The sequence below is a fragment of the Patiria miniata genome, unplaced genomic scaffold, assembly GCF_015706575.1.
Source record: "Patiria miniata isolate m_02_andy unplaced genomic scaffold, ASM1570657v1 HiC_scaffold_10, whole genome shotgun sequence".
Classification (NCBI taxonomy): Eukaryota; Metazoa; Echinodermata; class Asteroidea; order Valvatida; family Asterinidae; genus Patiria; species Patiria miniata.
In genome coordinates, this window is record NW_024037048.1 from 10,052,099 (window position 1) to 10,065,843 (window position 13,745).

At 40.5% G+C, this 13,745-nt stretch overlaps 1 protein-coding gene across 1 annotated transcript; it reads right to left on the reverse strand.

The window, feature by feature from the left end:
• Nucleotides 1-263: 263 nt before the first annotated feature.
• On the reverse strand, nt 264-13,341 carry LOC119737613. Its single transcript, XM_038212076.1, has 10 exons — nt 12,980-13,341; nt 9,325-9,486; nt 7,747-7,899; nt 6,057-6,158; nt 4,295-4,492; nt 3,505-3,669; nt 2,758-2,884; nt 2,275-2,447; nt 1,087-1,207; nt 264-510 (listed from the first exon to the last, which is right to left on the reverse strand). The coding sequence occupies exons 1-10, from the start codon at nt 13,193-13,195 to the stop codon at nt 410-412; spliced, it is 1,518 nt and encodes a 505-aa protein (XP_038068004.1). The 5' UTR covers nt 13,196-13,341; the 3' UTR covers nt 264-409.
• Nucleotides 13,342-13,745: the final 404 nt, after the last annotated feature.

The following is a 13,745-nucleotide window of genomic DNA, read 5'->3' on the forward strand; positions in this document are numbered from 1 at the left end:
TTAGGCCAAAAAAAAAATAAGTCTGTCTCTGGTCAGCGGGCGCGTCGATTTTAATCATGCGCGTCGATCTTTTTTTTTTCCAAAATGTTCCGCGGTAGCTCCAACAGCGCCCTCTATTTCCGCACCTCATTTTTTTTTACCAAAGAGCACCAAGTAATGGGAAATTGCACCAAGGCAAATGATCGAAAGCACCAAGGCAAATTATGGAGGACACTAATGTACATGTTCAATTCCGGAACTTTGGTCTGACCAGAGACCGAATATTTTTTTTTTTGGCCTTACATCAATTTTTTCAACCATATTCAGCACGAACACTTTAAAAAAAGAGATACATGAAAAATGGTCTTAAACAAAAATTAAATTATTTGACTTCATGTCCTTTAGAAAAAAATTTCTGTCCACGTTTGTTTCACATGATTGCACATCGCTTGCTTCCTTTCTTGCCTTTCCATCTCATACTTCGCCTGATTCTTGATCCCGTCTGGTTGTTGAGCTGGGCGGAGCCAGCAGCTGCAAGGGAACCAATCAGAACACACCGCATTAGGAATACTGAATAAATTACAGATATGCAAATGAACCATGGAACATTAAAGACTGAATGGACAATATCATTGGTGTACGATATTCAGTTGCCTAATTTGTTTTCCAAATTGACCATTAGAAACAAATTGCATACAGGTACATACAGTCATGTTTTACTATACTCTCGAGGACAATGCTTTGTGTTTCCCTTTGTTCCTGTAATATAACACTCTCCCATAGCACATAACCGTACGATAGAGGACCGTTTTCAACAAAGGACCTAACTCCCTGGCGGCACCAGGCCCACATGAGTTGCGCTCAAGGGTAGTACGCACGCACTCTGGGCTTCTTCAACAATAGGGCTATCAAAATGTGTGCGCACGTTGTCTTTAAGAACGCATGCAAGCATGGCACTTCTACTTTTGTTCAGTGAATTTCACAATACCTTAAAATATAATATTATATAGCACTATATAAGCACCACACATCATTATGAAACGATTATGATTGCGGTCACATGACTGCAGTCACATGACTACACAACCTCCAATCACATGACATTACCTGGTGTGGAGAAAGACGTGCCAAAACGTGTCCAGCAGTCCTCTTCTAGTGAGTAGGTGTAGACGGGCTGTCCGTGGTCCAACTCGGGGTCCCACCATGGTTCTTGCACATACCTAGGGCCCTGAATGATTGAAATACAGCACATGCGGCAATGAAAAATCAGTTCAAGTGCAACTTTTTGCACAACTAATGTATATTGTCTAGAAATCTTTAGTGGTGGGATTAATATCTGCTGTGGTCTAATTGTTATGGTGTTCGACTCGTGTGCCGTGGTACATGGGTTCGAATCCTGACCGTGGGAACATGGTGCTTGTGCTCTTGAGCAAGGCACTTTACCACTATTGCTCCGTCCTTCGGATGGGACGTAAAGCCGTAGGTCCCCAGTGTTGTGTGATGCACGTTAAAGAATCCAGTAACACCCTTCGCTAACAGAAGGGGTTTGCCCCGGTGTTTCTGGCAGTGGCTGCAATATGCACCACAGCACCTTGTAGGTGCTACATAATGGGTCTCACATTTCTCATAAACTTCATTTACCTGTCTTTAAAAATAGACATAATTTCCAGCGCCTTGTGTACCTCATTGTTGGTAGATACGTGCGCTATATAAGACTCCGGTATTATTATTAACTCTTGATAAAGTGCATGCTGAATGTAAGTGAACAATTTTCTTGCATGTATAGCGACGGCCATTTTTGGAAGAATATCGGGGGCGAACTGGTCAAAATGCAAATTCAACTATGTGACTGGTGTATGGTCATCTGCTATCCAGTCTTTATACTTGGGATAAGGCAAAAAAAATAAAGTCTCCGGTTTTTGGTATGGAGCTTGCACAAAAAGTGGTGTGGCGACGCGTTTTTTTTTTTTTTTTTACTTTTTTTCTTTTCTTCAAATGTCGGCTGATGACTGCAAATGGTGCCCGACTAAACTTACTGCAAATATATGGGAGTCCAGAGAGGCCACATAAAGCTTATTCTCAATCGTAACCCCATCAAAAAACACGTTAAAAGTGTGCAGCAGCAGGATTCCAGTCAAACCAGTGAGTTTGGCGGTTTTGAGACATCATCTTTCATTGAAAAAAAACCTTTTTCATGGCCACGACGACGCGTGCGCATACCAGAAACCGGAGACTTTTTTTGGCCTAAGTAGCACGAATGGTCCACAATTGACGAGAAACCTTCAAGCTACTCACATCATCCTCTTTGTTTTCCTCTGTGTCGTCTTCGCTTTTCTCCATTGCCGATTTCGTTGGGTTTTCCTCCAGCTGCGTGAACATGTCTGTCAGTTCCTCGGTCATCCTGCCTTCCTGTTTCACCTCCTCAGCATACTGCTGGAGTTGCTCCTCCCCTGCTTCACGATAACAAACTGTGCGGGAGAGAAAACGATAAACATCCAAATAAAAAATTCTGCCAAGACATTTCAGTACTGATAGGCCATCAGCTTCGGTTCCAAAATTGGGCCACCGGTATCAAATGATCGAAACGAGCAATGCTCAGTGATTTTTGGCAAGGTACATGTATGCACATCTAGAGTTGGAAAATGTGTGATAGCTTTGCAGTGTGAGCGGTGCCAGTTTTTTGGGGTGTTATCAATTTTAAGTTGTTTTTTTTCTAAATGGCCTGTGCACAAGGCAATGCCCTCCGACGAAACAACCCAACAATCTTGAGTAACTTACCAGCGAGGAACATGTCCGTCAGATAGTTGAAATGTTGGAACTTGATGTAAGCTCCGTTTGACCTTGCAGCCATTTCCTTGTAGAAGTACTTGTCAGAGCCGTAGTTCGTAACTTGGACTCCGTAGATCTTCACATGCGAACAAAAAAAGAAAAGAATACAAATTGGATCTTATTCGGGATATTTGTAAGTGTGGTATGGTTCTACAAAAGGGGGCATTATCTTGTCTGAAAAGTCTCCAAATGTGATGCGATCAAGCTACATGAGTCGTTTGTCGGGAATTTTCATTTGGAGATACAGGCCAAAATAGGGCCACTTCATCACATAACTTCATCACATCTCTTAGTGTTCCGACTTCCATAATTTTTTAACTAAAGATGGTATCAGCATATGATTTTCACAGCAGTAACACTAAGATTGTGCTCTTTTCAAATCTGTTACAAAAAAATGTTGACCGGGGTCGACAAACGACTCATTAAGCTTGATCGCATCACAAATTTTCTCAAATTCCCAGAAAATGTCCCCCCCCCCTTCCCGGCAACATGTTCCCAATATACTTGTTACAAGGGTGGCAGCACCTACCCCCCTCCCCCCCCCCCCCCCCGCCCCCTTTCTAACCATTTTTGCTTCCAAAAACATATTGGGCGACTTGTTCTGAAATAAGTTATCCGTTCCCCTCCCGGACCCAAACCTGGATAAATCAGTTTTTTAAAATTTCAATCAAACCTCTAAGTTTTAAATGAACATACCTTGACGTCCATTTTGCAGAGTTTGTCCAGCTCTTCGTGCCAATTAATCCGCTGGTCTGTGTGGCTGACGGCGTGGGGTTTAACATCTCCGATGATGACGAGTGCCTTCGCCGCGTCTTCACTCCACGACAGTTCCTGGGCCTTATGCAACACCCACTCATAGCACTGGAAAACAGAAACGACAAAGAAACAATCACACGTTTTTGTTACCGATCATGTTTTTGAGTTGTGAAGACAAAGAGCATTAGGCCGGTTCAAGCGCCATGTAAATGAAATTATGTAAAGGGAATTATACATCCAACACTTGTGGTGAAAACAACGCACTGAATAATTATGAATTACATGTGTAACCTGGAATATTCAAGTTGAAATTTCAATGAAGATACAGTCCACTGAGAGCTTGTCTCCTTTAAAACTGCATCACAAGTCCGCCATTTTGTTTTACATTTTAAAAACTGACAAAAACTGAGATCTGATAAGTCTTTGCTGAATATCAGACGACTATTTACTGTACAAGTACGTACAACAGTCACCGTGTTGTTCTATACATACATCTAGGATGCGTCGCACTCACGACGTGTCTTGTGAAATGGATCGCAGGACGCGTTGCAGCTGCGACGCGTCGTAGGGATACGACGTGTCGCAGCACTAATATGCGTCATGAAATTGGGTGCTGCTGTTACAAACTTGCAATTCATGTTAACTGTTGCGTCCAGTACCAACTGCATTTGATGAGAACACTGACTCGCAAATGAAGGGTCACGGGTTCGAATCCACTGGCTGAACTTACTGCATAAGGGCCCTCGCCCCCGGTCCGCGGGACGTTGTTGATGTAACCTAGCAGGTCGTCCGTGTTGGAGGTCAGGTCGATAGAGCGAATCACGTAGATGTTCTGATCGCAGTAGTCGCCGTGCGACATGATGCCGATCCGTATGCTTGGAATATCCCTCAGCAGGCGGGAAACAGTGGTATCAAGCTTATTTCTCACCTAAGAAGTAGACAAAAATTCTAATTATTTACAGTTATCAATAATTTAGTATGTGTATGAAATTGGTTAACCCTCGGAGCAGCTTTTAAAAAAAAATCACACAGTGGATCCACGTGGAGACTTTTATCACCACATGTGTTTATAGGTCAATAACCCTGGCATGCCTGTACATGCACAAAATATAGGTCATTCACATGGCCAGGGATTGTTTACAACCTGTTTGAGCTCTGGGCGGCAGGAGGGGCTGACACAAAGAGATCGGCAGCACTTACGGGTTGGCCACTAGATCTCCAATTACTGCACAAAGGCATTAGGTGCCATCTTGGCTTCTGTCTTTCAACACTCCTTACTCTAGAGTGGCTAGGGTCTTGCCATTGGGAGTCTACAGGCTTGTGGTGTATAGTAGGGGTGAGGATTATATGGAAACTTGGCCTAATTGGCCCATTGAAAAAAATGTATGCCCATAATTGGAAAATGTGGACTATTATTAAACTACGTTCTCGCTGCTCGGCACAAGCAACCATTTTCTTACTATTTTCTGACACATCAATTCATCTTGTATAGTTTTGCGAGACTGACCAACCTGACCTGACCTGACTGTCACCTGGTTGTTGGCTGGTGAACAGAGCCGGGCAGTGCTATTGTATAGGATTACCCCATAATGGGCTAAATCTGGCCCACTGTGTATGTGTACACCACAGTCAGTCTGACTCAGTCAGTCAGGTACTTTGTCTCAGCAATGAAGTTAGAAATATAGCGTTTCTCTCAAAAAATGTAGTAGTCAAAACAACATTTTTTTTCTGAGGAAAATCAGGTTTTTTTTGTTTCGTGTAAAAAATTACCATGAGATGATAGAGTGTTTCTTTACCCTTGAAAGGATTTTTTGTTCTGTGTGATTAGGACCTTTTGCTTAAAAATTATACGGCAAAGCTTGTAAAGACGGTCAAAATCTGTTTGAGTTAACTCCTCAGATCATCTGGTATCTAATGAAAGCATTCTCACACCATGTTGTTGAATGCCTTTCATTAGATACCGGATAATCCGAAAAATGGCCCAACTTGGAATTCAAGTCCTTTCATTTTATGTATCTTTGGACCGGGGTATCAAAATGAGATGGGATAAAGACCATTGTGTAGAGTATTTACTACATCTTCAGACTCTATAGATAAGTTTAACAAAAACAGAGTGCTAGTATTCCAGCCCTGCCGTGGCCATGCGTGTTGTGCCCTTGAGCAAGGTGCTTTACCTCAATTACTCCTCTCAACCCAGGTGTGAAATGGGTACCGGCATTATTCAATGCTGGGAAGGTAACAGACTCGCTGTGGAGGTGTGGCGATCCCCCCACAGCAGCATTTCATGGACTCGAGTCTGGCCCAATCGCTTCGAAAGAGAGAGGGGCACTCCGATCCTGTGAACACAGGTTCGTCCCCTTTACCTTTACTAGTTAGGTCTTATGCCCAGTTCAAACAAGAGAACCCCAGTCAGAAAGATTATGTAGTATTTTGCCATACAGGATGAAACACGGACAAAATCCATCACGATTTCACATGGTTATATACCCTACCTCACTAAGAGATCCATACATGCTACCAGTTGTGTCGAAGGAGAAGACGACTTCAACTTTACGGTTCTTGTCCAAACCATCGGCAAAATTGGCCAGCAACTCCTTCAAAAATAAACACAAAAAAATCGGGTTATTTTGTACCAAAGTAATTATTATCATTTATTTGTATAATGTACATCCCAATTACACTTTTCCTACATATTCTGAGCTGGTTGGTGTTACATGTTGTGCTTTTTAAAATTCTTTTTTTTTTTCTGACAAAATTTCAACTACTTCGGGCATATGCGTCAACTTCCAGAAAAACAAATTAGGTTTTGCCCTTCAACGACATTCAAACACCGTATACTCAGTGTGTCACCTCCCGAGTGAAAGTTTGAAAAAATCACTTGGGTGGGACTCGAACCCACGACCTCCTGCTTTCTAGTGCAGATGTCTTACCACTTGACAACCGAGCTAACGGGATTTATATCACCACGACGCAATATTCCATCTTATGATAACTTCCAGAAAAGGCACGTATTTTTTGGTTGCTTTTGTGCATAAAAAGATCCGCCCTTCAAGCAAATTGGTTCCTGGTCCCTACAGCATTGATCCTCATAGGAGTCTGGAACCAGTCTAGCCTACATTGTAAGACAACTGAATTTATTGTAAGGCAACAAATAATTCAATCTTGTATTTTTGTAGGGCCCCTGTTTTGTTTCGATCAAATTAGAATCAAGAATTTTTTTATTACTAAAAATGACATTGTCAACCTAAAACAGACTTTTCTCTATGTAATGCCACCTTTTTGGTAATTTTTGAACAGTTTCTTGGGGTAAAAATGATGATTTTCCTACGCGGTTTACAGGCCTGTTGGTGCCGTGCAGCATGACGTGCGTGCTCACGATACATTGCGCGGCGATCGCCATCTTTATTTTCGTGTTGCGTTTTGTAGTTGTCATCGTCATTTTACCCCCAAAGTTCCCTCAAAAATTCAAAACCCTGCCCTTTATCTATGACATACCTGTATGTTATAAGAGGTTGTGGAATGCTGGTGTGATGAAATAAAAACGACTATTGTTTCTGTCATGAAATGAGTACAAAGGTTACTTTTGAGAGCTATTTTTCAGGTCCTGTTTCGACCCGAACGTGCAATTTGTGTAAAAGTCGTCGTTGCGGGCAGCAAACAAAACACACTAAATCGTGACGTAATAAACAGGACTCGTTTATGCTACTCTGCATCGGGAGTCCTGTTTATTACGTCACGATTTACTGTGTTTTGTTTGCTGCCCACAACGACGACTTTTACACAAATTGCACGTTCGGGTCGAAACAGGCTTGACAGGACTTGAAAAACAGCTCTCAAAAGTACCTTTTGTACTCTTCTTATGACAGAAACAATAGTCGTTTTTATTTCATCACACCTTAGGCTACATATACCCGAAAAATGACAGAAATGTCTTCGAGCATTCCACAACCTCTTTAATGTCGCCAACTAGTTTGGTAGGTCAAATAATTTAAAGTGGATTTTGATCCCTTATAGAAACCGGGCCCGTAGATACACGATCGCCAAACTTTGTGAAAAAAAAAGTGTTCAATGTTTCATTCAAGAGTGAATAACATAAGCGTTGCTCGACAAATGTCAATTTAAAAATTACACTATTTCCGGTTTGAAACTCAAACAAATAGGACATCATAAACAAGTTCTTACATCGAGAGTTGCTTGATCCAACTCTTCTTCGACAACTTCTTCCTCGTTGTAGGTTGCTGCAGCAGCTTGCTCCACGAGCTCCAACACCCCTTCATCTTCGATCCCAAGGTCCTCAGCGAGAGTTCTATCTCCGGACAAGAACTTGCCTTTCAGCTGCAAAAAAAAAAAATATTTGAAAGTCATCGTCATACATTTTTATTTCTAGTTTGCAGTATAATTCAGGTACCAGTACAGTTTAGGCCGGCTAGACTCACAACAGACTGAGACCTTAACCCTAAAGGGGCCGGGTTATTTTGACCATCTCTCAGCCGGGTGGGGGGGGGGCGGATTCCGTCCCCCCCCTAAGATCTCGGCCATCGAGTGACGAAAAATTTTGAAACTCGGCACATGCATAGAGCAACTCTTCCTAAACATACCCAAGAAATTTCATGACTATAGGTCAAAGGGTTTTGGAATTATGGCTAATTAATTATTCATATGTACGAATGGCAATTCTGCTCTGTGTACACGACGTATATGCGAAAATTCAGTTTTCACGGCGCATAGCGCCGGAAAATTTTTCGCTACGCGGCAACCAGTGGTCCGATTTTTTATGTTTTTGGTATCAAAAGATGCGCAAAGCTCGAAGCTAAAAAGTCATAACAGCTCGGGTCGCGGAAAAAATTTTTTTAGAGGCTATCACGGAAAATGTTGAGGGTTAAGTTCTCAAAACGATGCAAAAGAAGATCAGGCCAAATTTACTCACTCTTTAGCCAGTAAACGTCTCTAAAACTTTCATTGGGCAAAGAAAAGGTCCTCAGTATTTCACCAACCAAGTTTGAAGAATCAAATCAATTTTTAAAGGGAACTTTTCTTCAATATTTGGCAGTGGCTTGTACATGAGAGGGAAGTCAAGTGATTTCAAAATGAGGCTAAAGACTAGACTGGTACATGTCCATCCATGGTCCAACTGTTTGACAAGACTGAATTCTTCATTCATTGTCATTAGTCTGGTACCTGACTATGGAGAAATGTGTAGAAATAGTGACCTAGTACCCGACATCCTAGATATTTCTTTTGGCACAGTCAGCTGACAGTTGAGTGACGCAGTACTGAAGAGTTGTTGGACGGGTTGTTTCATGTGCCAGTCTAGTTTCTTGTATTGCATGTTTTCAGTACCTTAACTTTTGGGACTCTAATGTTGAGAGTCCCAAATATTTGGACGAGACTCACTATAGGGACAAACATGTGGTTCTTGTCAGAGGGCTGGGGTTTGGCTAAGACTTTTAGGGTAGTTTGACCCAGGCTAAAGGGGCTCTCACCACTTTATTTGGCTGTGTTTGATTGAGGAACTCATGAAATAAGAATTCTTATTTCCTGACAATGTCAGAGTATTAAAATATAATAACTTAGCTGTCACACATAATTAAGCACAATCAAAGACGAAAGGGGAAAATTTAGAAATAGTGAAATTTGTAGAAAAAAAATTAAAATTTGCAGAAATTGGGAGACTTGATTTCAACTCCGCTCACATTTTCACATTTTAAATGTATCAGGAAATGGCTATAATTTCATTGCAGTATTTGAAAACTGACTTACTTTCAGTTTGTAGATTTTGCTGTCGGTTGGTCCCTGCTTGTTTTGCTTGTCTTTGATTCTTGCGATGATTTCGGACAGCGTGGTGATGTTTTGGATCGTGAGGGGAATCGTCTCACCGGTGGGGCATTTGATGAGGATCGTCAGAGACTTTGTTTGTATGATCTGCAGGAGAAAAAAAAAGAAATAAATCCTTCAGAATGTCACTTTAAGACTTTTGCCTGAACTCAGCAAGTTCAAATATGCATGGAGTGGAATTTTGTTTGGGGGGGGGGGATGGTGGCATGCCCCCCCCCCCCCCCCCCCCCCCCCCCCCCCCCCCCGAAAGAGTCACCCCACCAAAAAAAAAGGCGGTTTCAAATATTTGGGTTTTTTTGAATGCCACTTATTGTCAGTCCACCTATTGTATTTAAAAAATTTCATTCTAAAATATTCATCAATTATTTGTCAAAACACCTGAACACAGAAGGTTAAAAATAAGTAGAATTACAAATGTAGGCCAAGTTTCTCTAAAGTCCCTTTCACTTCCTTTTTCCCGCCCGCCTCCATTTTCCCCCTTTTTTTCTCTCTTCAATTTATACATTTGCAATACATTTTGCACATAATTGTCAATATATTGTCTTTTTATTTGTTTCCAATGAATTTGTAGCTGGCATGTAGAAAGGACTACGGCTTCTTAGGACACAATTTTGTAGATCAGCAAAAGAGTCGAGAAAAATAGAAGAATCCATCTACCATCTTGGAAAATCCGCCATCTTTTGGGGGACAAAAAGAAGACGAAAAAAACGCCGGCTTCCTTCATTTTTTCCGACCTTATTTTCTTCCGCTGGTTTTGTTTAACTTCTAACAATGAAGGATCTTTTATGTTGGATTCCTTAGTGACCCACACTAAGGATGTGACTTTGCGTTTAAATTTGTTAACGTTTAGAAAAAAATTTAAGAACCGTTTTTCAACGTTTTAAACGTTTAGCCATTCACAAAGGCTAATGCATGTTCATTATGTTTGCAGACCAGCGTCATTGACATGATAAAAAAGCAGTGGTAGTCATTGAAAAAGTAAAAACTTAACCGTGTGCCCCAAATGTAATCAAGTTAAGTAATAAAGTACTTTGAAGGTTTTGTAAATTAAAAAGGTGCTATGCAGGTTTAAAGGGAATATACATCATTTGCTTTTGCTGTAATTTTCAGAAATGGATGGAATTGGGGGGTTGGAAATATATAAGAAATATAGTTACACTGACTTTTTTGAGGTTTTGAGTTCGAAAATGCTATAAAACCAAGAAAAACAATCATTTTCCTGTAGCCTGGTTCCCTGACTCCATATAAGAAGAAACAGAGCAGTTTAAATACATTGGGGAATTGTTAGGTCAGGGAACCAGTCTAGCTGGCTTGTACCCGTTCATAGGTGTGTAATCGATTGCAAACAAGTGCGATGGTCAATTGGGGCCAGTATTTGAAAAAAAACCAGTTTTTTCCAACGCTGATCGGCTGATCAGCATTGGAAATTGATACAAAAATAGCACTTTTCTTGAAAATGACAGTATACCAGGTGCCATGATTTTACAGGATGCTTTACACTGTCATTCACTAACAGTCCAGCAAGGTATTTCAAAATGATTTGGTAGTTTTATTTTTTGATGTTTGCAAATGTTGTATTTTCCCTTTAAATCAAAGGAAGACTGGGTGAACATACAGGGTAGGTCCCTTCTTTATAATTCGGGTTTTCGTTTAAACATTTTTTGAAAATTTGTAAATGAATTTAGAATTGTTTTTGTTTAAATGTTTAAACGTCACATCCGTTAACACACACATCCAAGTTTGAGTTCAAAACCTTTCAAGGCCTGGGCCCAATTTTCCGGCGCTGCTTAACAGTTAGCAGAAAAGTTGTGTTTAGCATAGCAGAAAATTTGCTAACCTTAAGCACTATTTCACGGCGTGGACGTGCTAACGGTCGCGCGTGCATGGAGATTTCTATTGTTACGTCACTAAGTTAAGCAAATTTTTCCTCTGAAGTAAGCGTGCCTTTTGCTGTGCTTATGCTTACAGTCTCCGTGAAATAGACGAAGGCTCTGTTAGCAGAAAATCGTGTGCTTAGCAGCGCCGTGAAATTGGGCCCTGATGGCCTTCGCCCTTGTTACTGGACTTCCTCTTCAACTTCCTGTGAAGCATGCGTAAATCTACAGGATATCCTTGCTGACAAACTATAGGAAATGAACTACGTGTACGTGCGATTTGACACAAATCTGAGTCACTGCACACACGAACACCATGTCCAAACTCTTGTCGATATTTTCTGAATTTAAATATCTTAAATAAAAAAGGACAGAATGTTGCAACATGACGCCACTTTTTTCCTTACATCTAGACAAAAGTCAGTCATTGTAAAAAATATTGCAAATGAAAAGACATGAATCTGGGACAGAGAAACATTTCCAATTTTGTTAGAAAATACTTTCTTGACTCTCCATCATGTCCACAGACTTTGTACGCAACAGCTGAGGTAGCACTGGATACTACACTCTTTCCAATGAAAAGACCAAAATATATACGGGAAAATTATAGGCCTATAAATATAATAAAATGAATAAATCAAGGGGCCTAACACTAAATGTAACAGTTTTAGCATTTTCAGGATATTTTGGTAGCGTTTGTTTCCATTTGACACCAGTGCAACAAATAAACATATCGTCAAAAACTGAAAAATGACAGTCTTCAGACTAGTAGTATTAGAAAACACAATTACAAACATTTTTTTTTATAACTTAAAACTCTTTAGAAGTTGCACTTAAAGTTTAATATTTCTGACAAATAAATGAAATGATGCTCGGGAAAGAATGTTGCATCCTAACACGACATTATTTTGTAAAAATGTTGTCCGACCAGCGTTGGAAATAGATACAAAAATAGCACTTTTCGTGAAACTGACAGCACACCAATGCCATGATTTGACAGGATGCTTTGGACTGTCGTACCAGTGTCTATCAAATATCAAATCATAGTCCAGTAGTACTACAGGTAACTTCGTGATAATTTGGAAGCCTAGTTTTGTTTTTGGATGTTTGCAAATATTCCCTTGAAAATTGAAAACCGTGGAGACATAGACCAACAATTATCAGATTAGTAACAAAATATGTATAACTTAATCTTCCTCTTTCATGTCTTTATCCAACATGTTTACAATAAAAAAAAACCTCAATCATAAGGCAAAATAAAAAAAAAAACATGTTTAGCGTCCTGCCTCTTTGACAAAAAGGAAAGAGGAGGCCCTTTTTTTTTTTTTTTTTTTTCTTCAAAATGGCCGCCCGACACATTTTTCAAGACAACGCGGCCGGGCTATTTTTCAAGATGGTTACCAGCTTTTTCCAAAATGGCCGCCACTTGGACTCATTGACTATTTCCACAGCTTTATACACGGTATAAAAGTCTAAAAATACGATTTCTTTCGTCAGAGATCGTTAAAATTTATCAATTTTTGTCTTTTAAAAAAAAAAAAAAAAAAAAAAAAAAAAGGAGGCGGCCTCTAAAAAGGAAGCGGGCGGGGACGCTAAACATGTTTTTTTTTTTTACTTCGCCTAAAATAGTCATGAATGCATACCAAGTAATAAAGTTAAGTTTCTGACATATTACTCAAATGAAATTCGCCAATCAACAGACTTACGTCAGCTTTTAGAATAGTCTCCGGTCGAACTCCGAGATAGTCCATGGTGTGATCTTTGTTGAGCACCTTGCCCGTGTATTTCAGCCGTAAACAGCTCGCAGACACCCCTTCCTCCGTCGCGACCTTCTCGCACACGGCTCGTACCGTCTCGTAGGCCGACACGGGCATGTGGAAAACACGACCCGAAGTCAACTTAATGTACACATCGAGCAACATTTTTGTAGCCTCAAGTTACGCCAAAGGTGTTAGTGATGTTTTCGAACTGGTTGCACTTCCAGATTCTGAAGGGAAGCGGCCAAAATCCGTGTTTTTGTAGACGGATGTGTTGGAAGTGTTGCTCCATTTTGGGAACCTCCAGTTTTAAAGTGGAAGCCCTGTGCTATATTTAGCAGCCAATCAGAAACGTCGATAGGATAGATGATGTCATTCCCAAAATAGACATACACCTCAAACTGTTGTTGTGGGTGGGGCTACTTCGTGATGTTGTGACGATTTTGAGGGTTAAAATTGACCAACGAAGTATTTATTTTCTCTACTTTATCAGTAGTGATAAATAAAAATAATTAAATAGCACTTCCTCCATGATTCAACGTGCAATTAAATTGCCAGCCCGATCCCCGCCCCCGCCCCACCCCCCAAAAAAACAAATTCGGCCACCAAAATATACAGCACTAGGGTATTTTTTCTCTCTGGGTTGTTTAATATCACTAAATTTTAATATCTACGTTTTCCAATTCTGTTTCGACATAATTTTTCGACTTCTTAT

Coding starts and splice junctions, on each gene's coding strand:
- LOC119737613 (XM_038212076.1), bottom strand. CDS start 13,195: ATGTTGCTCGATGTGTACATTAAGTTGACTTCGGGTCGTGTTTTCCAC. Junction 3,670..4,294: donor GGGGCGAGGGCCCTTATGCA/GTAAGTTCAGCC, acceptor TCTGTTTTCCAG/TGCTATGAGTGGGTGTTGCA. Junction 511..1,086: donor CACGTCTTTCTCCACACCAG/GTAATGTCATGT, acceptor GTTCCCTTGCAG/CTGCTGGCTCCGCCCAGCTC.